Source organism: Vigna angularis, chromosome 9 (genome assembly GCF_016808095.1).
Source record: "Vigna angularis cultivar LongXiaoDou No.4 chromosome 9, ASM1680809v1, whole genome shotgun sequence".
NCBI lineage: Eukaryota > Viridiplantae > Streptophyta > Magnoliopsida > Fabales > Fabaceae > Vigna > Vigna angularis.
In genome coordinates this window covers 21,179,064-21,206,794 of record NC_068978.1, presented here as the reverse complement: position 1 = coordinate 21,206,794, position 27,731 = coordinate 21,179,064, and the positions used below count along the sequence as shown (strand labels likewise).

Genomic DNA, 27,731 nt, shown 5'->3' with positions numbered 1-27,731 from the left:
TTAAACTTGTTGAAACTTTGAATTGGCTCAAATCTAAACTGTTACTCAAAACACCTTGCCACTTCCAGATTTTGACTCAAAATTGATGGTTTAGTATACTATTCTCTACTCAGACCATTATATCACTAATTGAACTCTGCTAGCAACTTTTAAACATCATTTTAGACTTGCTCAAATTGTCACACAGCATAGAAACTTCTAGCATTCGAAATCTGACTTTGTTATGGTTAAAAATGTGGAAAAATCACTCCATCACACCACAAAAATTGAGTTTAAAAGATTTAATGGACTAGGAAATGTTAAAAGTTACAATAGAATGTGTAACTACACAAGACCAAGCTAGAAAACAACAGGTAGGTGGAGTTAAACTCGAATTAGACTCACACACAACTCAAACAGCACAGTGCAAAGCTGAAATCTGAATGCTTATTCAATGCTGGTGCAGTATCAAGCTTCTGTTTCAGTGCACATTTCTTGGTTCTACTACTTAAGACAAGTTTGTTTGATGATTTTACATATTTTTGAAAATTGACTATTTGAGTTGCTTGAAATCTGATTTCAACCACTGTCATTGTTTTTCCATCAAGCTTTTTCACCGTGCTTGCTTTCTTTGACTGTGTCTTAGGTGCTTATAATCTTCTAGCTGATTATCTTCAGTTAGTTGTAGTGCATTAGGCCTTCCTAGAGTCCTTGTTGCTGCTATCCTCTTTTTCATTCTTTCAAATCTGATTTCTGGTGCTGTTTTTGGTGCATTTTGCTGTATATTTGACTATAACAAGAGTGTTTTGTTGAATCTTGTTGTCTTTATGCATTTCCAACGTTGGAGCAAGTTTAAATTGCCATTTCAAAGTTGTTTGCACTGTTCATTTGGTCATTTCTCAGCCTATATGCAGAAAAATGATATGGACCGTTTGATCCTTTCATTCTAGCAATTAATGTCAGACAGGTTTATTATGTGCCATATCCACCATTCCGTAATATTGACAAACGTGGTTGGGTTGTAACAATACAAACCAAGCCTAGAGGTCGCATTGACTCAAATGAGGTTGAGGAAGATGTTGCCTACCAACTTGACCAAATGTCACAACCACAATAAATTATTGAAGTTGAACGTATAACCGCATTGCACGACCCTAATGGTGATGGAGATGAATTAGAAGTAGTAATACAAGGTGATGAAGAAGAAGAAGAAGAAGAAGAAGAAGAAGAAGAAAAAGAAGAAGATGATGATGATGATGATGAAGAAGAAGAAAATGATGATGATGATGATGATGATGAAGAAGAAGAAGAAGATGAAGATGAAGATCATGATGACGATGATTGAATGTTGGACATCTATTGTAGCAAATTGAACTATCATTTCAATAGAGTTATGTAAAATACCATCTTAAAAGTTGTATGCATTTATTTTACATTCACTTTAATTTGTATTGATCCTTCCTTATTCATTTCTATTGTTTCACTTTATTTGTAACCATTTCAATGCAGTAATGACAAGACAAGGCTCAGAACGTCCTGATAAAGGAAAGGGGGTAGCAAGGCCGAAAAAGAGGCAACGGCAGGCACCAAAGTATGTACTTAGGGTGCCTGCTACACTACCTACCACTGCTGCCCCTAGTCCATCATCTATGGGACCTCCTCCTACCCCTGCAGTAGAGCCTACTCCTACCTCTACAATAACCCCCACTCCTACCCCTATGCTTATTACCCTCACTCCTCCCCCTGACCCTACTTCTATACATTCCTCATCTTGTATACCGCCTTCTAAGACTGTCACACCATCTGCTGATCCAGATTCAGCTGGTGATGGTGAAGGTGTTGACCCGCCCCTCCATGATCGGCCATGGATTGAGCTGTATGGTAAAGGGTACGATTTTAATCCCTTTTTTAACCATTTTGATGTTTAAAAATTGCCTTAATTCAAATGACTCTTTGATGGAGAGCAATTCCCAGCTAGAAACGTGCAGGAAGAGGTTCCAGACCAGAGAAAACCAGTAATGAAAATTGGTGCAGCGGATGGATGAAATGATGCATTGTTTGATGTGTTTTAATGGAGGAAAGGTGTATGGGTGAAGCCTCACAGCTCAGAGGGCCTTCATAGAGAGGAAGGAAGCTTGAGGAAAGGAGGAGAAGTAGTAATTCAAAGGTGACTTAAGATCACAAAAGCTGGAAAACAATTTCTGCAGCATATGTCACCACCTCTTGTAAGATACTTTTGAGAATAATGAATTAAACTTTCTGTAGAGAGAACTCCAGAAATTAATTCCCTTGAAAGTCAAAGCTAGAGAATCCCAAAGGATCTCCTCTAGCCACCTTCCATTCACATCATCCATTCTCTCATTTTCCAAATCAGATTTTCATTCCCGTCCACCACGCTCGCCCAATCCTTTACTTCTGCGTGGCTTGCGTCATCCGTCACGTTTACATTTCTGCCACGTGAGCCTGTCCCTGGAAGCTCCAACGCTAGCTCATCATTTTTCTCTCTCAATCATTCGAGAGAACAAATCATCATTCTCGCGTTCGTCTTCCTTCCAGCGCTTCTCCTCCAGCAACCATTTTCCTCACAGATCCACCCTCACAGATCATCACGTAAGTCATCTCCATCGATCTATATCTCAGATTTGCCTTATCCTTGCCTTTTGATACCTTCGCACCGATTGAAACTTTGTTTGGTGCCCTGTCATTTCTTCCACCATCGTTCTTCGCTCATTCACCGATTCAAATCATGATTTCTTTCCATTTCATCGATTTAATCGTTGCATACTTCTTCTCTACCGATTAAATCCTTCCTTACCTTCAACCCTAGAGTTTTCTCCGATTAAACCTCAACCTAGGGTTCTTCGTTCTTCTGCTTCTTTCCGCTGCGCATTGATGTCAAGGATGTCTCGAGGAGTCCAAATCTCTCAAGTTTCGTCTTCTCCTCGGAGCGTCAGCTATCAAGTGGTATTCAGAGCCTAGGTTAGGCGCGTCCGCTTGAGCTAAGTATCTCGTTTCTCTCTGATATGAGTTACTCTTCGTTGATTCTCAAATTTTCTGTCTCGATCTGTTCTCTGTTCTTGAGATTCAATCTGTGCGTTTGGTTTTTTTCAAATTATTCGTGTTGTTCATTATGATTCCTTCTCTGTCTTGTGTTGATTCATGTGTTTTTGGTCTTGATCTGTTCATTAGGTTTCTGCTTGAGTCATTTCTTGTATGCTAACCTTGTTTTGGTTGTGTCTTTCATCATCTTAATCGGTCCAAATTTTGTTGAGTCATTTTTCATTGATGAATCATATTCTGTCATGTTTACAGTCATGTTTAATTGCTTAAAATGTCATAAATTTTGTGTTCAAAGCTGTGTTGAGTTTTTCCTGAGATTCTGGAATATATGATCAGTGGCTATACACCATATGAGCTATGATACATTCATTGTGAGCTCGGGTGCATGCAAAAGTGACCGTAATCTCAGATTTAACGTACTGTTGAGGTGTATTTTGATTTGCGTTTATTGTCATGGTCAATACATATTATTTTGGTGATAAAATGCTTGAATGAGTTCGTATCAGGTGCACATCACTTAAGCCATGAATTGCTGAAGCAAATAGCTTGATGGCACCTTGTTAAAACTCCAGCAGTATCAAATTGCAGTTGGCCGATCTGCATTGTCTTGTTTGAGTCTAAATTTTGTTTTAAAATCTGTTCTGGCATATAGATCTTGCTGGAAATCTTACATTAATTTCCTCGTGTCGTGTTCAAGTTTCCAATTGCTGTTTTAAAGTCATTTTCATCAATAATTTGTCCTTTGACTCAATGAAACTTAAAACTGGTGGTGTGGTTGACCTGTTTGATTGCATAATTGGCTATTGCAAGTTCAATTTTCGAATTACTATGTTCTGCATCCAATTTTAATGCAAAACAAGTTTGTTTTGAAGTTTTAAACATGTTGAGATAGTTAATTCGAGTTATATCAGCCTTTGTGCGTTTTTCACCTTTGAAACCACCATTTTAAGTCAATTTTTTTTATGAAGCAAGTATAGTGCAGTACTGACATTTTGATTTGTGCATTTATGATTCAGTTGGATTGTAGTAAGAGCTAGGGTCTGTTGAATGAAATCAAAACAAGTCAAAAAGAATATCTATACAAGTTTAGAAAGCGTTCAGACCTTGTGCAATCCAACTAAGACAAGCTCCAAATCAGAAACTGAAAACATTATCAGTTATGAATTAATTTTGTTGGGGTATTTCATCAAACTTGTTTGTAAAATTCAGTACTGGAGTCACTTAACTGTCTCTGATCTAACTTGCTTGTTTTTCTTGCTTTCTTAATCCCCTCTAGAGCAATTCTTAGGTTCATTTTTGAGTGCTTCCCTTCTTGATAGTTTTGCTTCTTGTTTGTCTTTGTTGGTTATCTAGTTTTGTCTGCAATGCATGTGAAATCTATTCTGCCAACTTTTAATTGAAGCTTTTAATTGCTTATTTCATCTGGTCTAGAGTTTCCTTAGTTAGAGTCTGCCCTGCTATTTGAGTGGTTGTGCTGTTTGTCCATCACTTTGCCTTAGCTAACCATTTTCCTGAATTGAGAAATCTGATTCCAATCTGGTTTTTTTGGATTTGAAAGAAGGTAAGTGTGAATGGTAGCATTCTAGGTGGTGGTGATCCACAGGATTCTCTGGCTTAGACTGAAAATTTCATTTGAGTGCCTTAAAATGTTTTAAAGAGAAATCTGGGTGCTGTGAGATTAGCGGCTATTGGCATTTACAAGAGTTCAGTTTCAACTAACCATTTGTTGATTGTTCATTGTGCAGGAAACGAAAATGAGATGATCAGAGTGGAGAGTTGTGACTGTTTAAGAAGTTATTGAAATCAATTTAGTTCATAAACTGTTTGATGAAGTCAATGAGATATTAAATGCTTGAATGTTTAAACTGTGCTTGTGATGCTATTTGTGCTTGTGAGTGTTTAAACTGTCATTGCACTCATTTTAGTTTCAAACATTGCTTGCTGAATTCATTGATATACTCACTGTTTTTGAAAGTGAATTGTTGATTTTATGGTTTAATTGGGCATGTTGAATGTTGCTTCTGATTTGATAAAGACCTATGGGACTTGGTAGATGCATAGGAATTGCAAATAATGTGCTGATTGTTTTATGAGCATTTCTGGAATTGCAAGAACACTGTTTTAAAACTGCCAATTTCTGATTTGCCTCACAATACTCTGTCCATTGATTTGATTAGCATGGTCCACTGATTTCTGAATTAGTTTAGGACATTATTCTTGACTGGTTTGGTCCATTGTTTCTGTCCAGTGTAATTCATTGAATTGTTGAAAAGGCTGCTCTAGTCATAATCAGTTGTGCATCAATCTGTTTTTAATTACCAATGTATCAACCAGTTTTCACAAGTGATTAAAGCACCTAAATTCCAGTTCTGACTTGGTGGTTGAATTAATTAGGTGGTTATTTTCTGCATTGAATTACATCCAATCTGAATTTAATTCACTGTGCTGGATTCTGTTGCTGGATTCTGTTGAAATTTAGGTGTGCAGAGCTGATGTGAATGAATCATTAGTTGAGCAGAATATTATTGAAGAAACAGTAGCAGGAACACTTCAGTGTGGATCTTGAAACAGGCTAGAAACAACCATTCAAATAGGGAAGTTGTCTAACTTACCTTTGTTGTGAATTGCTATTCTGTTTTAGCTTGTAAGTGATGTAAGTGATAATATTGAATGAATATCCTGCTGATTTTGGTTGAAATTTAACTGTGCAGAATACTTGGAACAGTTTGAGAGTTTAGTTTAAGCACTTCATGTGGAAGCTTGAACTAAAGGGAGTTTAATTGAACAGCAGCATAATTCTGAGTGGAAAGCTTGGAAAGCTTGTGCAGCCAAGAGAAAGGATTGACCAGAAGCTAGATTGCCCAAGTTATCCAGCAACAAGAAATTGAAGCAATAGGAGTGTACGTATTTTTGGCACAAGGACTGGCATCCAAAAGTGGATTGTAGCTGACCCAGACCAGACCGTGGCAGCTGTTTGAATCTTTTGTAAATTGTTTTCTTCATTTTATGTGTAATAGGTTTTTGTGTTAGCTGTCTTTTAATATCAGTGTAAAAGGCCATTCAAAGTCCAAGTGTCTTGGAAGAGTCCTTGGTGCTCTTTCAACTCTTGGCAAAACTTTTCTTGTTTGTGTTTAATTCTTGTATCTTACGTTTAGGGGTGATTTAGGCTAAAAGGGATTAAACTCTAAGCCTTGTCACATTAGAGTCCGAAAAGTCTCGTCTTTTAGTGTTTAATTGTTGTGATTGTTTGTGAGTTGTGTTCTTTGATTTTAAAAGTAATTTTAGTTTAAAGGATAACTAGTAGTAACCTAAGACATTTCTGGCAAGGCAAGACTTGGTACTTAAGCAGTCTTCATGACTCACCTCTCTTACCTGGGACTTGTCTAAGTGTGAATCTTGTAAATCTTTTACACTAGAAAAACTTTTAAAAACAAAGATGTCTTGTTATCCATATAGGTCTTCTAGGAATTTTAATTTTGATAAGCAACTTAGTTACAAAGACATCAAAAGAGCACATGATAAAGCTAGAAGGAAGTCTTGTTCATTTTATGAATTTGATAGGATTGAAGATGATTTGTATAAACAAGCTAGTGAAAGAATTCCATTATTTGGTGATGATATTGGTGCATTAACATACCTAGCTTGGGAAAAGGAAATTGATGACATGCATTCATTCATGGTGAGCAAAAGTAAATCTGAATCCTTCTATTTTAGAGATAGTGAATCTTATATTCTTAGTCTTTACACTTCTAGTTTTAAAAAGCATGCAAGAGAGTGGTGGGATGATAGGCAATATCATGTTAAGATAGGTAGAAAATATCCCATTCATGATTGGAATGAATTGAAAGCTTGTATGAAAAGAAAGTTTGTGCCTCGAGAAATTGAAAGAAACTTAGAACTTATGAGAGAACTTATTAGAAAAGGTGAGTCATTCATTCAAAATTTAAGTGGGTTCTCTCGTAGGGAAAGTGAGTTTCTAGAAAAACTGAAGAGGCTATGGGAAGAGACAAGCAAATATAGAATTGAGAGATTAAAAAGAGAAAAACAAAAGCAAGAAGTAAGAGAGAAAAGAGAAAAAGAGAGAAGAGAAAAAGAAAGAAGAGAAAAAGAAAGAAGAGAAGAAGAGAAAAGAAGAGAGCAAGAGAGAAAAAAAGAAGAAGAAAACAAGAGAAGAAAAGAGGAAGAAAGAGAGAGAAGAGATGAGGAAGAAAGAGAAAGAAGAGAAGAAGAGAAAAGAAGAGAGAAAGAGAGAAAAGAAGCACAAAGAAGAGAAAAGGAAGAAGTTGAAAGAATAGAAATGGAAGAAAAGAAAAAGCAACTAAGGGTCATATCTCCTCCTACCCTAGAAGCTAGATTCTTAAGGGGAGGTTTTCTATCCTCTCACTTTTCTCCATTTATATTTGAATTTTTCAAATTTCACTTTTCTTTCAAAGACTTTGCTACTCCATCTTTAAAAATGTTATCACTTTCAACACATGCAAAGTCACAACTTAGGTTATGGTTACCTTTATGGTTACCAATAACTCAAGATACACATAAAATTGCAAATGAAGAAAGGTTTCCTTGTTATATTAACATTAAAAATTTCAAAATTAGGAAACCTTCTTTTACACATAGTCTTTTATATATATTATTGGGTCAAAGAAAACTAATTAGAGATATGTTTGATGTTTATTGCAGATGGATATTTGACCCAGGTGGAACCCTTGTGAAGCCAACGAAAATAAGTCTTCAGAAGCACCATCAGATTTGAGGACAAATCCTTTCCAAGGGGGAGGGGATGATAGACGGGGCCCAAGCCCAATTAGTTTAGTGTAGTATTTCTTTTACTTTTATTAAAGCATGTGTAAAAGGTGTTAGGCATGTGCTAGATAGGAAAGACTTTTAGTCCTATATATAGCCATGTCACCACCTCTTGTAAGATACTTTTGAGAATAATGAATTAAACTTTCTGTAGAGAGAACTCCAGAAATTAATTCCCTTGAAAGTCAAAGCTAGAGAATCCCAAAGGATCTCCTCTAGCCACCTTCCATTCACATCATCCATTCTCTCATTTTCCAAATCAGATTTTCATTCCCGTCCACCACGCTCGCCCAATCCTTTACTTCTGCGTGGCTTGCGTCATCCGTCACGTTTACATTTCTGCCACGTGAGCCTGTCCCTGGAAGCTCCAACGCTAGCTCATCATTTTTCTCTCTCAATCATTCGAGAGAACAAATCATCATTCTCGCGTTCGTCTTCCTTCCAGCGCTTCTCCTCCAGCAACCATTTTCCTCACAGATCCACCCTCACAGATCATCACGTAAGTCATCTCCATCGATCTATATCTCAGATTTGCCTTATCCTTGCCTTTTGATACCTTCGCACCGATTGAAACTTTGTTTGGTGCCCTGTCATTTCTTCCACCATCGTTCTTCTCTCATTCACCGATTCAAATCATGATTTCTTTCCATTTCATCGATTTAATCGTTGCATACTTCTTCTCTACCGATTAAATCCTTCCTTACCTTCAACCCTAGAGTTTTCTCCGATTAAACCTCAACCTAGGGTTCTTCGTTCTTCTGCTTCTTTCCGCTGCGCATTGATGTCAAGGATGTCTCGAGGAGTCCAAATCTCTCAAGTTTCGTCTTCTCCTCGGAGCGTCAGCTATCACTCTTATTATGAAGGTTTATTCCATCCAGGGTTGCTTCCCAGGCCATCACACGATCAATTAAGCAATAGTTTTTAAGTCCATGGCCTACTTGGGGAGCAATACCTGATGACGACAAAAAGTCATTCTGGCAGCGTTTTCAGGTGAACAATCCATTAAACTAATTATCATTCTTATTTTAGTATGTTCATTAATCAATGTTTGTTTTGTTTAATGTTACAGATGAAGGTGCAGTGGAAACCTGAACATGAAACACAGATACAAAGAAATTTCCACATGAAAGCATCTCATCAGCTGTCAGAGATGTTTAGGGATGCTCGCAATGCAGAAGAGCGCCCTTACTAGTTGGGCGAGCACATTTGGAACTCTTTACTGGCTCATTCGAATTCAGTAGAGTTTCGCAATAAGTGTGCCAAAGCCTAGAGGAACAGAGCTTCTGAAAAAGGTGACACCCTGCATACTAGTGGGTCGATCACGATTCATGAGCATGCCATTCGTATGGTAAACTTTCATTACTTTTCTATTTCTTTCATATATAACTTATGTATTTTCTATTTCATATGTACACTTCTAACTCTAAATTATGTTACAGGCACAAGCTCTGGGACGGACGGTCCATGTTGATGAGGTCTTTGCACAAACTCATGTTCGGAAGGGCACTAATCAATTTGTTGATGAAAGATCTCGAAAGACTCATGTAAGCAAATAACAGTATTACTATTAGTAATTTTTCCTTTATGTTATTCTATCATTCCCTAACATTGCTTTTAATGTTTGAACAAGAAGAATTTTCTATGAGACTTTCACAGGTTATATCTGAACATGGGTCAGCTCCTACACCGGATGATGCGAGTAATGCAGAAGATGACATCCGTAGGACACAGTGCTGGGTCGACATCGTTGGTGGGAAGAAAAAGGGACGAGTGTACGGTGCATGACAACTTGCTGCAAACTATACAGCATCGAGAGGAGGTACTCTGAAGCACCAATCTTCTTCTTCCACCACTACTGGTCGTTGTCCGCCTCATGCAGGCACTGGAGCAACGTGACCAGGAAATCACTAATTTGAGAGCAGAGTTTAGAAAATTTAAGGCCCTGATCATGAGAGTATTGCCTGAAACTTCATAGGATCAGTTCATTATCCCTCCGACCCAACCACGACCCTCCCGTCACCCGCCGTCCCTCAACAACACATCAGTCCAACCTACACCAGTCCAGCCATCTACTGATGATAACTATGTAGATTATTAGTTTTATTTTGTTATTAGTTGTTATAGAAACATTTGGATATTAGAACATTTGGATTTTAGATCATTTGGATGTTAGATCAATTGATTGATTTGAATGTTAGAACATTATGTTAGATTGTTTTATGTTTCATTTATAAATACATGTTCTATGGATGATTGGATCATTTAAATGTTATATTGTTTTTCTAATCAATGATTGCATGATTGAGATGCACATTATGCAGGTCTGTATGTGGTTGGAAAATATTATGCAGGTCTGTTTATGTTGTGAACAATTTATACAGGTTTGTTTGGTTTGATAAGAAATACAATTGTGCCTGAGATTTGCCTAGAATTTACCGAAGGCTTATGCCCTTCGGTATTTACCCACATTTGGTAATTACCGAAGGCTTCCGCCCTTCAGTAATTACCGAATGCTTCTTCCCTTTGGTAATTACCGAGGGCCAAAGCTCGTCGGTAAATGTTAGCGACAAGAGATTTATCGACGGTCTCTTGGCCGTCGATAAATAGTCATTACCGACGGCTTCTGGTTGTTACCGAAGGATTGTAGCCTTCGGTAATGCCCTTCGTTTTTTTTTAATTTGAATATTTTTTTGGCTCAATGTTTTTAGGCTTTCTTTTGGGGTTTCTTAGGTACCTTAAACATCTGTGCCTATATATAGGGACATTAAATACATATGTAGACACTTTTGAGTCATAATACATGCATTTGCATTTTTTAGAGAGGATTCTCTTGGTTCTTGGTTTAGAACTCTGATTCTTATAAAAGATTAACACTTTTGTGACGAATCTTCCTTGACTTATCAATCTTCTAGATAGTGGCGTCCCCATCTCTGTCTTATTCTGCATTCTTCTCAGATTTATTTTTATTATGCTCCTTGAGGATTCAAATTCAGAAAAGATCGTACTCTTTCCTAGACAGGATTGTATCAAGCATCTTCTACACCATCTACATCACTTTACAACATATTTTCCTTTGCCTCCATTCCAATTTTTTCATCACCAATCATAAATTCCACTTCAATTCCAGCCACCGAACACCTCTTGAGAGTGGCTTCTACGTGTTTCTGTTTCCTCCGGTCATCATCATTCTTCAGTCCATTCCGCTGCGGTTCTTAGCTCATCCAAGCAAGTCTTCCATTGTTCGTGTGCTGCTACTGTCCAAATCAGAGGAGAAGTTTGGTTGATTTGTTCCTCCACCATAATCAGTTGAATCTTTCTTCAATCATGTGGTATCAGAGCATAGGTTCTATCTAGCTAAGTGTTTTTCTGTGTTTCATTAAGTTGTCATCCATCCTCCATAAATGTCTTGATGTTTTTCTGTGTTTCATTAAGCTACATATATACTGATTATATCAACTATAATCAAACACACAAGATACATACATTATCATTATATCAACCATAATCAAACACACAACAAGAGACATACCTTCTTATTAACCATAATCAAACACCACATACATAGAAGTAATAACAATAGGATTCTTAATCCTCTAACATAAACAATTCAATCATAATGAATTACTCGATCACCGATCCTTAAACTTCCCTTGGTCCTTGATCTCTAATTTTTTATGTCATCACTAACATCTCACAAATAGACCTTTGATTTATCCACTCATTAGCACCTATGTTAACTACTACTATAACCATTATGGTAACATTAGACATTGGATCCTCTTCAAACATTAGACATTGGATCCTCTTCAAACAAATAGACCTTTGATTTTTCAAACATTAGACATTGGATCCTCTTCCCCGAAATAAGCTACAAAAGTACCCCAAAAGTAGCGCCATAATGGATTTTTTTAGCAATTAGACGTCGATGGTGGAGGGGGACCGATGTCAAATGCCATTTTAAAATCCAAAAACTTAGAGCGGGAGCTTGACTTTCTTTCGCGTTTTTGTTTGGGTTTTCGTGCAGAATAATATACTAAACCATCAATTTTGAGTCAAAATTAGGAAGTGGCGAGGTGATTTAGTGTGATAGTCTAGATTTAAGCCATTTTAGAGTTTAAACACGTTTGAATTCATTGAATAAAGTTGATGGAGTGATCAGTTTTGAGTTAGTGCCATTATACAAATTTGAGTTTCAAACCACCAATTTCAAGCTATTTTTTTTATGCAGACTTAAGATCAAGCCACTGTTTTGATTAATTTTCATTCAAATTCAATTTTGGACTGTAGAGAGAGTTGGTTCATTGTTTTAGATTGAAAATAAATGATAAAAAAAGTTTGTAGAACCGTGCAGTTTCAAGCAGTTAAAAACCAAATACACAAAATTATTCTGTGTCATTTTATCATTATTCATATATGAATGATGTCCACGACATGAGTTATTCTCTTTTTGTTGAACTCTAAATAGCCACGTATAACACAATCAGTAAATTCATGGCAAGAAAAATTAATCGAAAGAAATGAGACCGATGTAAAGACAAGAAAAAAGCACTGTATCTTTTCAAAAACCATGTCCACGTTCACAAAATAGAGACGAAAACCGCACTGGATGATCGAGATGCCGCGTCCATGTATGACAAAAGCCATGCACACCAACACGTACTCAACATGCACTTGAAACACCTAATACAGTTCTTGTTTCTTAGTCCACACACAGCCAAATGCTACTGAGCCTACCTCCATCATCACCACAACCACATTCTCTTTCGCCACCTCAATTTCTTCACTTGAACACATGTCAACATGTGCAAATGCGTGTCATCCCATGCCCAAATCTTCATGCATGTTGCAAGGACCTTCTCTCTTATATAATGCCTATAAATACCCCTAAGATCCCTCACTTCATTCATCATCCATCCAATACCCCAACCCAACTGATATTCAATACTACTACACTATGCTGAGAGTAAGGGTTCAGTTGTTGCTGGGAATTCTTTTCCTGGCATCACTTTCTGTCTCTTTCGGCATTGTCCACCGGGAGCACCAAGAGAGCCAAGAAGAGTCTGATTCAAGAGGAGAAAATAACCCCTTCTACTTCAGCTCCGACAGGAGGTTCCACACTCTATTCACAAACCAATATGGTCACCTTCGGATCCTCCACAGGTTCGACCAACGCTCCAAACAAATTCAGAATCTTGAAAACTACCGTGTGGTAGAGTTCAAGTCCAAACCCAACACCCTCCTTCTTCCTCACCATGCTGATGCCGATTTCCTCCTAGTCGTCCTTAATGGTAAGTAATCAACTAATCACTACTCACTCAACATCATTACACTTGCTTTCAATGATGGTAATCAATTTGTTAATTACAGGGAGAGCCATACTCACTTTGGTGAACCCTGACAGCAGAGACTCCTACATTCTTGAGCAAGGCCATGCTCAGAAAATCCCTGCAGGAACCACTTTCTTTTTGGTTAACCCTGACGACAACGAGAATCTCAGAATAATCAAACTCGCCATACCTGTTAACAACCCTCACAGATTTCAAGTAGCGCATTTTTGTGATTCCGAACTAACTTTTTTTATTCTAACTTGCAATTTCTCTCTGATTAATTTGACGTTAAATGCTTGTCCTGTAGGACTTTTTCCTATCTAGCACAGAAGCCCAACAATCCTACTTGAGAGGCTTCAGCAAGAATATTCTAGAGGCCTCCTTCGATGTAAGCAAGATCACAACATCTAATTAACCACATATTTGCCTTGCCATTTAGCTAGTAGTTTGTCTAAATTTCACATTTGTTGAATGATATATATCATTATCTATATTTGCATGATTTTTATAGAGCGACTTCAAGGAGATAAACAGGGTTCTATTTGGAGAGGAGAGACAACAGCAGCAAGGGGAAGAGAGTCGGGAAGAGGGAGTGATTGTAGAACTTAAAAGGGAACAGATTCAGGAACTGATGAAACATGCCAAATCTAGTTCAAGGAAAGAACTCTCCTCCCAAGATGAACCATTCAACCTGAGAAACAGCAAACCCATCTACTCAAACAAATTTGGAAGGTGGTATGAGATGACCCCAGAGAAAAACCCCCAACTTAAGGACTTGGACGTGTTCATCAGTTCTGTGGATATGAAAGAGGTAATACAAAGGAAACCACATGGACAAACTCAGCAATTGATTTCTACTATTCACTGTCTTCGTAATTGGAAAATCTCAGTACTGAGACCCTAATTAATAATGGTTTCTTTCTTAAAAAATTCAGGGAGCCCTTCTTTTGCCACACTACAATTCTAAGGCCATAGTGATAATGGTGATCAATGAAGGAGAAGCAAAGATTGAACTTGTTGGCCTAAGCGATCAGCAGCAGCAGAAGCAGCAAGAGGAAAGCTTGGAAGTGCAGAGATATAGAGCTGAGTTGTCTGAAGACGATGTATTTGTAATCCCAGCAGCTTATCCAGTTGCCATCAACGCAACCTCCAATCTTAATTTCTTTGCTTTCGGTATCAATGCTGAGAACAACCAGAGGAATTTCCTTGCAGGTATATATATATTATGTATCTCCTTCAATTTGAATATAGTGGTCTTGTTTGTTTCTATTCCATATGAAACTTGGGTGATGGGATTGTTTATTTACAATTTGAAGGTGAGAAAGACAATGTGATGAGCGAGATACCTACAGAGGTGTTGGAGGTTAGCTTCCCTGCGTCTGGTAAGAAGGTTGAGAAGTTGATAAAGAAGCAGAGTGAATCCCACTTTGTGGATGCACAGCCTGAGCAACAGCAGAGGGAGGAAGGGCATAAGGGAAGAAAGGGTTCATTATCTTCAATTTTGGGCAGTCTCTACTGAATAAGTTTCTAGTAAGATACATGTGAGAGAGCTCACACTGAGCTTCGAATTAACGTGTCCGACATTGTAACAAATAAGTAGAGCTCCACATGGCTTTTTCTACTATCAATAATCAATAAATTCAGCCTTTATATCATGCTTCTCTTTTACCTTCTTCAACTGTCTGGTCTGTCTGTGCTCGCTTAACTTCGTTAAGGTTGTCATGTACCAAAATACATATCCAATTAACTTTTAAGTGAAATGTCTGAGTAAAGGCTTTAATATCAAATTTTATAAAATAAAATCTCTTACAAAAGATAAGAGAGGCTCACAAAAGAAAAAAAAAAAAAAAAAAAGGAAAACGAAGAAGGACTGGAAACGAGGTTCCCATGGTGTCCGCTTGTACCCTCTGTAAGGAACTGGTTGGAGAGAATTAGACTATATGTGTGTGTTACGTTTGAGTAAAAAGCAGGTTTGTCAATTATTTTGTGCTGCTGTAATTAAGTTAACTCAATAACAGTTGGATTTTTTTTATACAGCAGAAACTTACCTTGATGTTTGAGTAAGGTACATGTTAACAAGGTCTACGGCAGGTGCAACACAAGCTTTGGAATCTGGACTTGAGAGAAGCTGAAAGAAGAAGAGGCTTGTGAGCACAGCAGTGAAGGATGTCAGAAATAATGGACCTGTATCACCTGTTACAGCACCAGTTTTTCCAAGAATTTCAGACTTGAGAGATATAAGCCCTTAGTAAATCCCAAGTCTAGAACAAGCTGAAGAAATTGATTAAAGTTTCATTTTCATTGTGTATACCAGCCTTTAGAATAATCACATTACAATAAGCAGAGTTAATGCATCGCTGTATCCCTAAACATTTTATCGTGGTGCATAGCATAAATAATACTCATTGTGTCGTATATAAAAAATAAGAAAGAAAAATCTGCGAAGAATTTGAATTGCGAGGGTAGGTAGTCAATTCTTCATAGTGTTGATGAAAAGCTCTGAACTGTGAAAAATTGTTGTCACTAATTCATAGTAGATTGAGTTATGTGGTAGTAATGTTGGAATTTTTTTCAATCAACTCAACATCTTCCATTGACTATTTCAAAAATTAAATGAGGAAGTGGTGAATCTGATGCTGAAAGAATCAGTGGTGGCTTAGTTGCAAGTTTACTGCACATATTTCCAAACTCTATATCAGTTGCATTCAAGTTGCAACTCCATTCTGGTTCAATCTTTCCTACCCCTCTCCGCTAAATGTTTTCTAGTCTTACTGTTTTGAATATACTTCTGAATAATGTTTCAGTATTGTTCTGTTTTAGGAGTAGTAGTTTAGACATAGAGTTAAGTTGTGCATTCTAGTTTTACTTGTCTGAATACCTGTTAAGTACTTTAGTTTAATGCATTGAAACTTGTTTGTTAGTTGTTGTACATAATGCTTTGGGTAAAGATTCAGTTTCATAGGTTCATCTACTTACTAACAGTTAATATTGTTCACATTTCAAATTTTAGTGCATAGATGAAATTTAAGATTCTGCATGATTCTTTCAGTTCTCTTTATTTTTCGTTGTCTATTTGCTGTTTGTAACTTGTAGGAATTTTATGGAATATATATTTGGTTCGGTAATAACAATAATAAACTTATAATAGCTTTCTGTAATATAGTTATTCATATATTTGTAATATGTATCCATTTAAAAAAAAAATACTGATAAGAACAAACTAATACATTTGTTTTTATGATAATAGTGAATAAATTACTAGTTTAATAGTTTATATACACTTAAAATTGTTATTAATAACTATAATTTTCAAATTAATAATTTTTAAATTAGTAACTATTAATAGTATATATTCACACAAATTTAAATTACTTTTATTAGTTATTAATATTCTCCAAATTTAAGTATGATTTAAATTAATAATAAGTTCCAAAATTTTAATTCATTATATAACATTTAAATCAATATTTTGAATTTAATATTTTGTAATTAATCTCTAATATGTTTACGTTAAGGTAAATTTTAAAAAAAATTGATTATACAAGTATAGACAAAAGGTGAGAGTCACTTCTCATTAATTTTTTTATCATTATGCTTTGATTTTTGTTTTCAATATATTGTTATATTACTGTATTTTATTGTAAATTAGGTATCATAACTTAAAAATATTATTAAAATAATATAAAAAAATTTGTATATAAAGTAAATGAAAAATTTCATCATATACTGTCATCTTATAATACGAACAAAAAAGTCACGGTTTTTCTGGTAAGATTATAATAATCGCAGTTTTCCAATTTTGCCAAACAAGACAACACTGCACACATGGAGGGATGGGCGTAGTAATCATCAACACCAACACGTAAATTCTGCTGACGCGGAAAATCATCTCTCCTTGGATTGCGTGTTATTTGTTAGTTCATAGCCCGAAGTTCCATTTACTCTCTGTTCTTTCATTTCTTATCATATCGTGCCACTTGACCTGAACCCCTAATTTTCACTTTCCATTTCTTCGATCTCTCTCCGACCATGACGATTCCCTCTTCTACGAATCCAGGTCAGTGATTTCTTCTCTGTTGCAGTTTTATTTAGTGTCACAGTTTGCATCATTCAATCATTGCGATCGGTTTCAATTCGACCGAGACTTTCTGAGCATGTTCAAGCTCTCTTTGATTCGAGCAGGATTTGCTAAATACCTTTTCCTTTGTTTTTCACATCTATTCTTTGATATTGTTTGTTTGGTGTTTGAAATATGTGTGAGAAAATTGAAGTTGATTTTTTTTTTGTCAGACGTGGTTAGTTTAGCTTTAATGTAAATAAAGGTGCTTTCTCAAAGTAAACATTATTCTGTAGAAGATGTTGATATATTGTTTAAACCTAGCGTGCTTAGTTTGGTTGACTGACACGTTGTTAATTCTTATTTATCTAATGCTACGATCACTACTATTAATAGTGTTAACATTTCATTAGCAATGGGTTCGTTCAAGGATCAGTCCTTATTGCAATGTCTAACCTTTGGTGCACCGTTATTGTTGTATCTCGACATGAAAGAAGCAGCCAAACATATTATTTAGTTATCATTTGCTCCAGTAATTTGTTTATTCCTGTCTTCTAATCCACAATTGATGTTTTCAATTTTTCTGGCATTTGATTCCTGTGCTTTTTAATGAATGCTTTGGTTTGTGCAGACGGATCTGTCAAAAATGCAATGCCTTCGTATTTTTATTTACCACAACTGGATGTTTCTGTCGCATTTCCGCAGGCAACACCAGCATCAACGTTTCCTCCTTCTGGTAAGAAATTTCTTTGATTATTTAGGTCATAATTGAGTAACAATGTTTTCTTTGATTGAGCTTAGCTAGGTGTGTGGATTAAGTTGTTGGGGCTTGTATTTTGGTAAACGATATACACTTATTTTGTATAATAGTCCATATATAGTTCAGGTGTAAAGCCCCCCTCCTACAAAGGCTTGCAGCGCTTCTAAGTTCTAACTTTGTGCTTTGTTAATTGTTACCTTTAATTTTCAATTTAATGTATATTTTTAACCATTTGTGACATTGTATGAACTATTCTCTACCCTCTCTCACCCACACATATACATCCACACATCCACACATGTGAGTGTGTTCAAACACACAAAATTGAATCTATATTTCCAATAGCATGTTGGAAATGATGTCTTTGACTATAAACGTGAAAGGATGGTGGAGGAGGAAAATCTGACAGTGGACTATGCACAACAGGAGGATCATAGATGACAGAAATATTAACTTGATGGAGACACATAAGAAGATGAACCTTATAGTAAAAGAAAGCTCGTTGAAGCTGACATCTACATAAACAAAATATGTGTTAAGAGAAGGAGAAAAACACTTATATCCTTTTTGGGATCAAGTAAATCCTAAAGTTTGTGTGACCTAGGAGATAACTTATCATGATCAGAACCAAAATTATGAACAAAACATTTAGATCCAAAAACTTTTAGAGGCAAGGGATGAAGAGGTTCATGAGAAAACAAAATAGAACGAGGAATTTTGTTATCTAAAACCGAAGATGGCATCTCCACCTTCAACTTTCTTATTGGTTAAATGTAATTGGGTTATCAAGAAACTGACCTTCATAGCCCATAATCTTTAGTGATGCATCCCCCTTTTCTCTCCATCATAATTTTTGTTTCTCTAGCAAATCTCACTTCCTTTTTGTTTTTTTCTTCACTATAGAGGCTGTGATTCCTTATTGTTGAACCTTATCCCACATCTTGAGCAGTTTCCATAACTCTAATCACGTCCTTTGGATCCTGTGGTAGAATCTGATTTTGAACTTTAGATTGCAGCCCTTCAGAGAAATGTCCCTGCAATTGATCTTTTGGTGTTTGGTTTGCTTGTGACACCAACCTTGAGGAGTCATTCCCTTCAAACATGGACAACTCCACTGTTTTAACCTAAGGCCTCAGCAACACTTCTCCCTCCTTGTCTGATCTACTACTATGTAGATATCTTTCTTCCTTCTTCTCTTCATCATTAACCAGGTACTCTCCTCCTTCAGACAATTTCTTGCTTTTCATAATTTCTTGTAATAGTTCTTTGATTTCTTTCATGTCTGGCTAACTTTCTTTAATAACAGCCATTTCTTGTTCACCGGCTCATTTTTCCAACACACTTAAACACCTTTTCAATGTTGACCCTTTGCAGTAGATCTGATAGATCAGATCAATTTGTTAGGAACCAAGAATTGAAAAGAGAAAGAAAATAAAGGTTTTTTATTGAATAGAATGAAAAGAATAAAAAATAGGAGATTACTCTCTCCTTCAAGGGCTTCCCCTTTACAAAGAGCTAAAGTTCAATCTACAAAAGTTCATGTCCCTTCCCTTTCATCTCCTTCCTTCCTACTTATATCTAACTAACACCTCAAGTAACTAATTCATGGATATTCTTACTATCTTAACTAATTTCTCTTCTTTGTGTCCTAACAGAAACACACCCTTAAAATATAATTTTCTTCTTCCTTAGTTTCCTTTTCATTGATGTTAAGAAATGTACTTTAAGCTTAACTTAACCTTACAAAATCGGCTTGTAAGGTAAGTTTTTCACCCACTTATATATTGTGAATTGACTTTATCTTTAGTCAATGTGGGACTTCCAACACCTCCTCACGTTGAGATATATATATCTCGTGCATAGGACTAGACATTAATGGATGGTCAGGTAGAAGCCCGATTGAGGGTGAAATAATAGACCAAACAAACAACAAACTTTGATAGGATATGTTCTAACTCATGGCTCTGATACCATGTTAAGAAGTAGACTTTAAGCCTAACTCAACCCTACAAAACTAGTTTGTAAGGTGAGGTTTGCATACACTTATATATTGTGAATATACCTTATCTCTAGTCAATGTAAAACTTCCAACACATGCATGACTTGGTATGTTGGTATTTTTTTTTTAATATTTTTATTTAAACAAGTTATGCTTCAGGAATTCACTTTCAATTTTGTCTGATGTTTGAGAAACAGCTTCAGATTATTTTCAATTGGACGACTTGTTAACAGTAGAGGAGCATGCCATTAGGAGGAAAGTAAGAGAGTGTATGGAAAAAGAAATTGCTCCAATAATGACCGAGGCATGTATTTGTGACAATGTTATTACTTGAATTGAGAAAATTATGACAGGAAGTTATTCTTCCATAATGTTCCTTTTTTCTTTCTTTCAATCCCATCATCTTTCAACTTGTTTTCTTCAGTACTGGGAGAAGGCCAAATTCCCATTTCATGTTATTCCAAAGCTTGGTGCCTTGCACATTGCTGGTGGCACGATCAAGGTTCTCCCTATTGATATTTTCCTCTGTTGTTTAGATATTCCACATGATAAATGAAGTTCTTAGCTATCTGATTCTCAGGGTTATGGCTGTCCTGGTCTTTCTATCACTGGAAGTGCAATAGCTGCCGCAGAAGTTGCAAGAGTTGATGCCAGCTGTTCAACTTTTGTTTTGGTCCATTCATCCTTAGCAATGCTTACTATTGGTAATAACCTTGTTCATTTCATGTAAATAGTTCCCTAAATTTTAGTTTTATTTGTATTAGATGATGCGATGTTAATAGTTCCTGATATTTTATAACTTTGACTGTCAAGTTTAGCATTGTGTGGATCAGAAGCTCAGAAGCAAAAGTATCTGCCTTCTTTGGCACAGTTTCAGACTGTAGCATGCTGGGTTAGTTTGTTTTTCTGGCAATGTATTACTTTATGTTTCTGCTCAAAAACTACTTCTGAAATGAATTATTTTCTTAACAACAGGCTTTGACCGAACCTGACTATGGAAGTGATGCCAGTGCTTTGAAGACCACTGCCACAAAGGTCTGTCACCTTATGCGGACCTTAACTAGTATTTGCTTTTTGATTCCTTTTGCCTTAATTGTCTTGTTAATCATTCTTAGTTTAATTGTTCCAAATTTCAATAGTACTGATATTGTGGAGTCGCTTTGCTTTTGTTAGAATATTTACCCTATTTATCATGATTATATTGTGTCTAGGGTTACCCTATTTATCATGATTATAGTGTGTCTAGGGTTACCCTATTTATCATGATTATATTGTGTTTAGGGTTACCTTATTTATCATGATTATATTGTGTCTAAGATTACCCTAATTATCATGTACTCTTGTATCAATTTATTTTTATAAATAGAAGATTATGAGAGGGATCAATTAAGCCTCTAGAATTATTTTACAGTTTAATTCTCAAGTTGGTATCAGAGCAGGTTGTTTGAGTCTCTTCCTACTCTGTCTTTGTTGGCGCCGGTGGCCAAGCCGCCACCGGCAGCCTTAAAAATTTCATCTTTTATGAAATACCTCAATGAGCAATCTTGTTCTGGTTTCTATCTAGTCTCCAAACCCTAGTTGTTGTCCGCAACTTGCCGTTGTCTGGTGCTGTTTGCCGCTGTCTAGTGCTGTTTGCCGCTGTCCGGTGCCATTTGTCCACTGTCCGGTGTTGTTTGTCGTTGTCCAGTGCCGTTTGCCGTTGTCCAATTGGCATTGTTTTGCCTCCATGTGGAGCTATCCACATAAGTTTGTCACCATCAACCTCTATTCCCTGCCATTTCGATGTCGTCCGCCACTATCCGTCGACGGCTATCGCCACAGTTTAGTCTGACGACCAATGAATCTGGATCGCCTCCTTGAGCGACGGTCAACCCTGCTTGTGTCGAGGGTTAGTTCTCATCCAAGCGCCGTCACGCACGCCACATCTGTCCGACCTCCGCTGTAGTGAGGGGGAGTATGTTTCCAGCCACTGCAATATGTTTCCAGCCACTGCAATATGTTTCCAGCCACTGCATGCCCCATCAGTCAGTGATGGCAGTCCCTGCAGTTTTGTCCTTTCAGCCACTGTAGGCCCTCATCACCTCATCAGTCAGTGATGGCAGTCCCTTTAGTTTGTCGCTCTCAACCATTGCAGGCCCCCATCAGTCAATGATGGCAGTTTAGTCCCTGTAGTATGTTTCAGCCACTACAAACCCCATCAATCAGTGATGGTAGTTTAGCCCCTACAATTTGGTCGCTTTCAACCACTACAAGCCCCATCAGTCACTGATGGCAAATTAATCCCTGTAGTTTGTCACTTTTAGCCACTACAGGCCCCATCCTTACTTGATGGCAGTTTAGTCTCTGCAGTTTGGTCACTTTCAACCACTACAGGCCCCATCAGTCACTGATGGCAATTTAATCCCTGTAGTTTGTCACTTTTAGCCACTACAAGCCCCATCCTTTCTCGATGGAATCCAGTCTCTGCAGTTTGTCGCTTTTAGTCATGCAAGCCCCATCCTTACTTGATGGCAATCCAGTTTCTGCAGTTTGTCGTTTTCTACCACTCGTCATTCACTTTTGATGGAAATCAACTTTGTCAAAGTCATCCTACTTGAAGGTTCGTGGTGCTAGATGAAGTTTCGTGGTTGTCCAATATTATTCTCTACAAGCTTATGAGGAGTCTCTTTGGTCACACTAGTTTGTGAGTCCAATTTGGTTTATAGACATTCTCTCTCGATGGTATGAAGCATATGTGCATCTTGTTCGGAGCCAAAGTTACCACATTTATTGTCTCGACATTTTAGACAAGTTGATTTTGTTGGATTGAGTTTATTTATTCCAAGCTTGGCACATACAATTTGTATGCTCCAGCTTGAGGGGGAGTGTTAGAATATTTACCCTATTTATCATGATTATATTGTGTCTAGGATTACCCTATTTATCATGATTATAGTGTGTCTAGGGTTATCCTATTTATCATGATTATACTGTGTCTAGGGTTACCTTATTTATCATGATTATATTGGGTCTAAGATTACCCTAATTATCATGTACTCTTGTATCAATTTATTTTTATAAATAGAAGATTATGAGAGGGATCAATTAAGCCCTCTAGAATTATTTTACAGTTTAATAGTGCTTTTAAATGAACAGGTGGAGGGAGGATGGATACTTGAGGGCCAAAAGCGGTGGATAGGAAACAGTACATTTGCTGATGTTTTGGTTGTCTTTGCTAGGAATGCAGCAACAAATCAAATAAATGGGTACGAAATGAGTCCTTACATTCATTATTTAGTCTCTGTATGTTCATATATATGAAAATGAAATATTAACTTAGTTTTAGTATGCCTCTTCATCTAAATGTTAGAGATTCAGTTATGTATTAAAATTTTGTGGACTGTCTTGTACCTTGCCCTGCTTCCCAACAGGGAGGGAAATTAATAAAATAACTGACATATTTTGATATGGTAAAACATTAGCCTGATATGATGCCTGCATACCAGCACACAATACACGGAATGGATCTATGAAGAAGGAATTCCTTCAATTTTGGGGATGCCACGGAGAGTAAAGAATGTCTTAGATGAAAGTTTGCATTGCTAGGCACTAACAACAATAACATGCTAAGGCACTCTCTCGCACACACCCACTCCTAGCTTCTGTTTCCTGTGAACCTATTGTGTCTTACTTTGCAATTAAATTTTATTTACATATAGTCCCTGCTCTTTCTATTTCAGATTTATTATTAGAAAGGACGCACCTGGTTTAACAGTAACAAAAATAGAGAATAAAATTGGACTTAGGATTGTACAGAATGGTGACATTGTTATGAGAAAAGTTTTTGTCCCTGATGAGGACAGAATTGCAGGAGTAAACTCTTTTCAGGACACAAACAAGGTATGGCTATGTGTGTTGTTTCTCTATTTTTCTTTCAATAAATCAATATGAATTCAACAAAAAGTTAATTGTTTTGAGTTACTTGTTAATAAAAGTTATATTAGATGAAGCAGTAGATATGATATATTAATCTTTGGTTGGTGGTGTGTCCTCAATTCTCATTTTGACAGACTGTTTTTGTTTTATTCAAGTAAACTTTAAATTCTAGCTATGCATGTCCTCCATCCTCGTTGTTTGGTTTAGTACCGGAGATTGGAAAAATCTGGTTAAGAATGTAGATGGAATTACAATCTTTACTCAGTCAACATCTTCTGTGTATTTTTCATCTTTCATGTTCGGGGCTTGATTTACAACATTACCATTGCTTATTTATTTTTTACTCTCCTAAAACCAGGTGCTTGCTGTTTCACGTATAATGGTTGCTTGGCAACCCATTGGTATATCGATGGGCATCTATGATATGTGTCATAGGTATTGCTTAATTACAATGTAATCATACTTACTCTTTCACGGAAAATATTTTCTGAATTTGGATTGATCAATAGGTATCTAAGAGAGAGAAAACAATTTGGAGCTCCATTAGCAGCTTTCCAAATCAGCCAACAGAAACTTGTCCAAATGCTTGGAAATATTCAAGCTATGATTCTTGTTGGTTGGCGCCTGTGCAAATTGTATGACAGTGGTAAAATGACTCCAGGTCATGCTAGCTTGGGAAAGGTAGTTTGTAACTTATGTCGCAATTGTGACTCCCTGCTTTCTTTCCTAAAACCAAAATCAAGTAAAACTACTTGTAACTCTTTAAGATAGATGTATGCTAATGAATTTTTCCATGACCTTTCAGTCATGGATCACCAAGAGAGCAAGAGAAACAGCTGCTCTGGGCCGAGAATTGCTAGGTGGCAATGGAATTTTGGCTGATTTTCTTGTGGCAAAGGTATGATTGATTCTTAATACAAGATTTATTATGTCGAGCCTCAAGTTTGACCAATGATATAAACTAGTTAATTTAGTTGTCTGTTGATGAGTATAGATCGTCTGCATAAATCTTGCCTAACAAATGGATGAGAAGGTTTTAAACCCAAGTGTAATGTTCTAATGATCTTTGTTTCATTCTGTAGTCATAGAAGCTATATACAATTTATTAAGTTCAAATTTGTGGATGAAGAGCATCTTAATTTTATGGACATCTGAGTGGCAGCATTTATATGCTTTGCAACTGATTGACTGCTTTAATTCATCTATTTAGATTTAGATACTAATTGAACCAAAATTTGGTTAATTAATTTTAAAACATTTTATTTTTCATATGTTATGTTGCAGGCATTTTGTGATTTAGAACCCATCTATACCTACGAAGGCACATATGACATCAACACTTTGATTACAGGTAGAGAAGTTACTGGCTTTGCCAGCTTTAAACCAGTTGCACAAAGAAGTCGATTGTAGAAGTGTAATGCATTGTTTCTTTTGTACACTCCACTAGGCAACTTCAATGTATGCATTGTGGCTGTGACTACTGTATGTTGGTTAATTAATGTATGAAATTGAACAATGGGAAACAATTAATACTTATAAAGACGCTTGTGTAGATGACTAATAATGAGCAAAGAATCATCAGATTTTTCAGAGTTTCATCTATTTTTGTTGTGGGGGCATTGTACGGGAGAGAGTACGCTGCTGATAGTTAACAGATCTACATGTTTTAAATTGATCTTTTGGCATTGTCACCTGTGCTGGTCTTGGTGTGTGATTTAGGGCTGGAAATGTCAGGCAATTGTTGCCTTAAAACGATTCTAACCTGCTTCTTGATGAAAGAAATGGAAGCAATTGAAGCGAGCCTTACAAAACCTTCTAAAATTCGACTTCATTTGAAAACTTATTTGAAAGCTTTTTAGTCCTTAACACATGTAAACTTGTCACCAAAAACTCCCTGCGCTGGCCTGGACCTGCCATTTAAAGACTTGTTCAAACACAGCCTTCCATGGCTTGCCATTGCCTTATGGGTGGCGCATGCATTTATGCGTATCTTACTGTCCTTTGGCTAGATTTTCTGACCCAGCCAATCCATTTTCTGCCTCTTCTCTTAAGATTAATCCTGCGAATCAGTATTCACTATTTGGAGAGTCATTATTGGGCTTCAATACCTCCACCAAAGCAAGGTTTTTACTTAGTAGTAGGAAACAAGGAAAATGTTATAACTTGTGAGCAATTTCGGAATCCCTTGTAGACGAGATTGCAAATATTCTCTCCTCGACATGTTGTAATTCAGGGTGGTGCAACTTAATTGGGACAAACTGGTTAAGATGGTATCATCCATCCTCGGAAATTAATAGGCTATATGCGAGTGACGGAAATAATAAATTCTACCATGAGCAAATATATAGGCAGCACATCATTGCCTTTAATAAAATTATCCAAGGTGCTTTATAAGGAAGTAGTCAATGTTTGGTTATGCACACAATCAAGAATCAAGAAGTTGCGTAATGGAGTTGTTAAAATGATGAACAAAACCTTATTTTGTAGAACAAAAGGAGTATATTTTTTCATTCTAGTTGGATAGATAATATTGGGTAAGGCGATCAGTACATGTTTCTTAATGAACCGTTCTCCATATATGACCATTGATTTCAATACTTGGTTGAGGTGTGGTCTAATAAATGAACTAACTTCTCAACATTGAAGGTATTTGGGTGTCTTACATATTAATGAAGGTAAATTTGCTAACAAATCCAAGAAGTTTTTGTAATAAGGGAAACGAGTGATGTTAAGTTTTCATTTTTTTTTTCATTTTGTTAAGTCCAATATTTCTAACTAGTTAGTTTCTGGTTTATAGTTAGAAAGTTAGCAAGTGATTATTCAGTTAATACTTTGTAAAACAGAGTGTAACTTCTTCTGCTGTCTATATAATAGCATTCTCTGGAGAGCCTTTTATGGTGTTCTTCTTTCGTGAAACTCCATCACTGCTTTTCTAATGGCAGCTTCTTCCGCTATGATCCTCGATTCCTTTAATCCCTATTACATTACTAGGGCTGATAACCCTGGAATCCCTCTCGTCTCTATCAAATTAGATGAATCCAACACAACCATCATCTGGCTCCGCTCACAGTTGTAGAACACACCAGCCGTTTTACTTGGTTTTACCCCATGAAACTAAAATCTGAAACTGGTTTATTTGTTCAAAGTTTTGTTGCATTTATTCAAACACATTTCACAAAACTATTAAATTTATTCACACGTTATGAGTTTCACTTGTCTAAACTTAACAATAAAAAAGAATCATTCATCATAAAAGTTGTCTGGAAACCCCGCAACAAAATGGCCTAGTGCAACGCAAGCACTAGCACATTTTAAATATCATTAGGTCCTTACTCTTTCATTCTAGTTTATCGCATTGTTTATGGAATTATGAAGCTGCTTTAGCAGCATTCTTAATTAACAGATTACATCACAAATACTTGACAACAAATCACCTTATAATGTCCTATACAACAAACCTCCTAACACTTCACATTTATTGGTTTTTGGTTGTCTCGTGTTTTGCATGGTGATTTGGATGAGAAATTTTTTATGAAGCCTCCTCCTGGATTATCTCTTTCGGATCCTAACTTGGTCTGTAAACTTACCAAATCATTATATGGTCTTGGGCAAAAGCTAGTCACCCGTGGAATTTTAATCTTTGTCATACTCTTCTTGCAGCTGGTTCCTTATGTTGGTATCAAAGATAATTTTATTATTTTAAAAGTTGAAAATACAGGGTACAGAGACAACACTTATTTCTCTTAGGAACTCACAATATTATTTTCTCACTCCACTTGCACACTCCCTCACGACACAAACACTTATTTTTCTTCTTCTTATACAATACTA

At 36.5% G+C, this 27,731-nt stretch overlaps 4 protein-coding genes across 5 annotated transcripts; all 4 read left to right on the top strand.

The window, feature by feature from the left end:
• The first annotated feature begins 1,490 nt into the window (after positions 1-1,490).
• LOC128193921 (uncharacterized) lies at positions 1,491-1,907 on the top strand. The gene has a single exon (XM_052868117.1). It carries the CDS (start codon positions 1,491-1,493, stop codon positions 1,905-1,907), a length of 417 nt encoding a protein of 138 aa, XP_052724077.1.
• Positions 1,908-2,210: 303 nt separating this feature from the next.
• LOC128193920 (stress response protein NST1-like) lies at positions 2,211-7,792 on the top strand. Its single transcript, XM_052868116.1, has 2 exons — positions 2,211-4,930; positions 5,519-7,792. Exon 2 carries the CDS (start codon positions 6,476-6,478, stop codon positions 7,790-7,792), a length of 1,317 nt encoding a protein of 438 aa, XP_052724076.1. The 5' UTR covers positions 2,211-4,930; positions 5,519-6,475.
• Positions 7,793-12,732: 4,940 nt separating this feature from the next.
• LOC128194105 (beta-conglycinin beta subunit 1-like) lies at positions 12,733-14,824 on the top strand. Its single transcript, XM_052868862.1, has 6 exons — positions 12,733-13,130; positions 13,210-13,385; positions 13,477-13,557; positions 13,681-13,980; positions 14,105-14,381; positions 14,486-14,824. Exons 1-6 carry the CDS (start codon positions 12,797-12,799, stop codon positions 14,686-14,688), a joined length of 1,371 nt encoding a protein of 456 aa, XP_052724822.1. The 5' UTR covers positions 12,733-12,796; the 3' UTR covers positions 14,689-14,824.
• A 2,154-nt stretch (positions 14,825-16,978) lies between these two features.
• LOC108347519 (acyl-coenzyme A oxidase 4, peroxisomal) lies at positions 16,979-25,498 on the top strand. 2 transcript variants are annotated; one of them, XM_017586807.2, is made up of 13 exons: positions 16,979-17,226; positions 17,858-17,962; positions 20,183-20,289; positions 20,410-20,487; positions 20,566-20,689; positions 20,804-20,877; positions 20,961-21,020; positions 23,121-23,230; positions 23,705-23,864; positions 24,259-24,335; positions 24,410-24,581; positions 24,706-24,798; positions 25,185-25,498. In XM_017586807.2, exons 1-13 carry the CDS (start codon positions 17,199-17,201, stop codon positions 25,308-25,310), a joined length of 1,314 nt encoding a protein of 437 aa, XP_017442296.2. In that variant the 5' UTR covers positions 16,979-17,198; the 3' UTR covers positions 25,311-25,498. The 2 variants fall into 2 exon arrangements, with proteins under 2 accessions (XP_017442296.2, XP_052724378.1); XM_052868418.1 differs by lacking the exon at positions 20,183-20,289 and having other exon boundaries at positions 17,206-17,226.
• Positions 25,499-27,731: the final 2,233 nt, after the last annotated feature.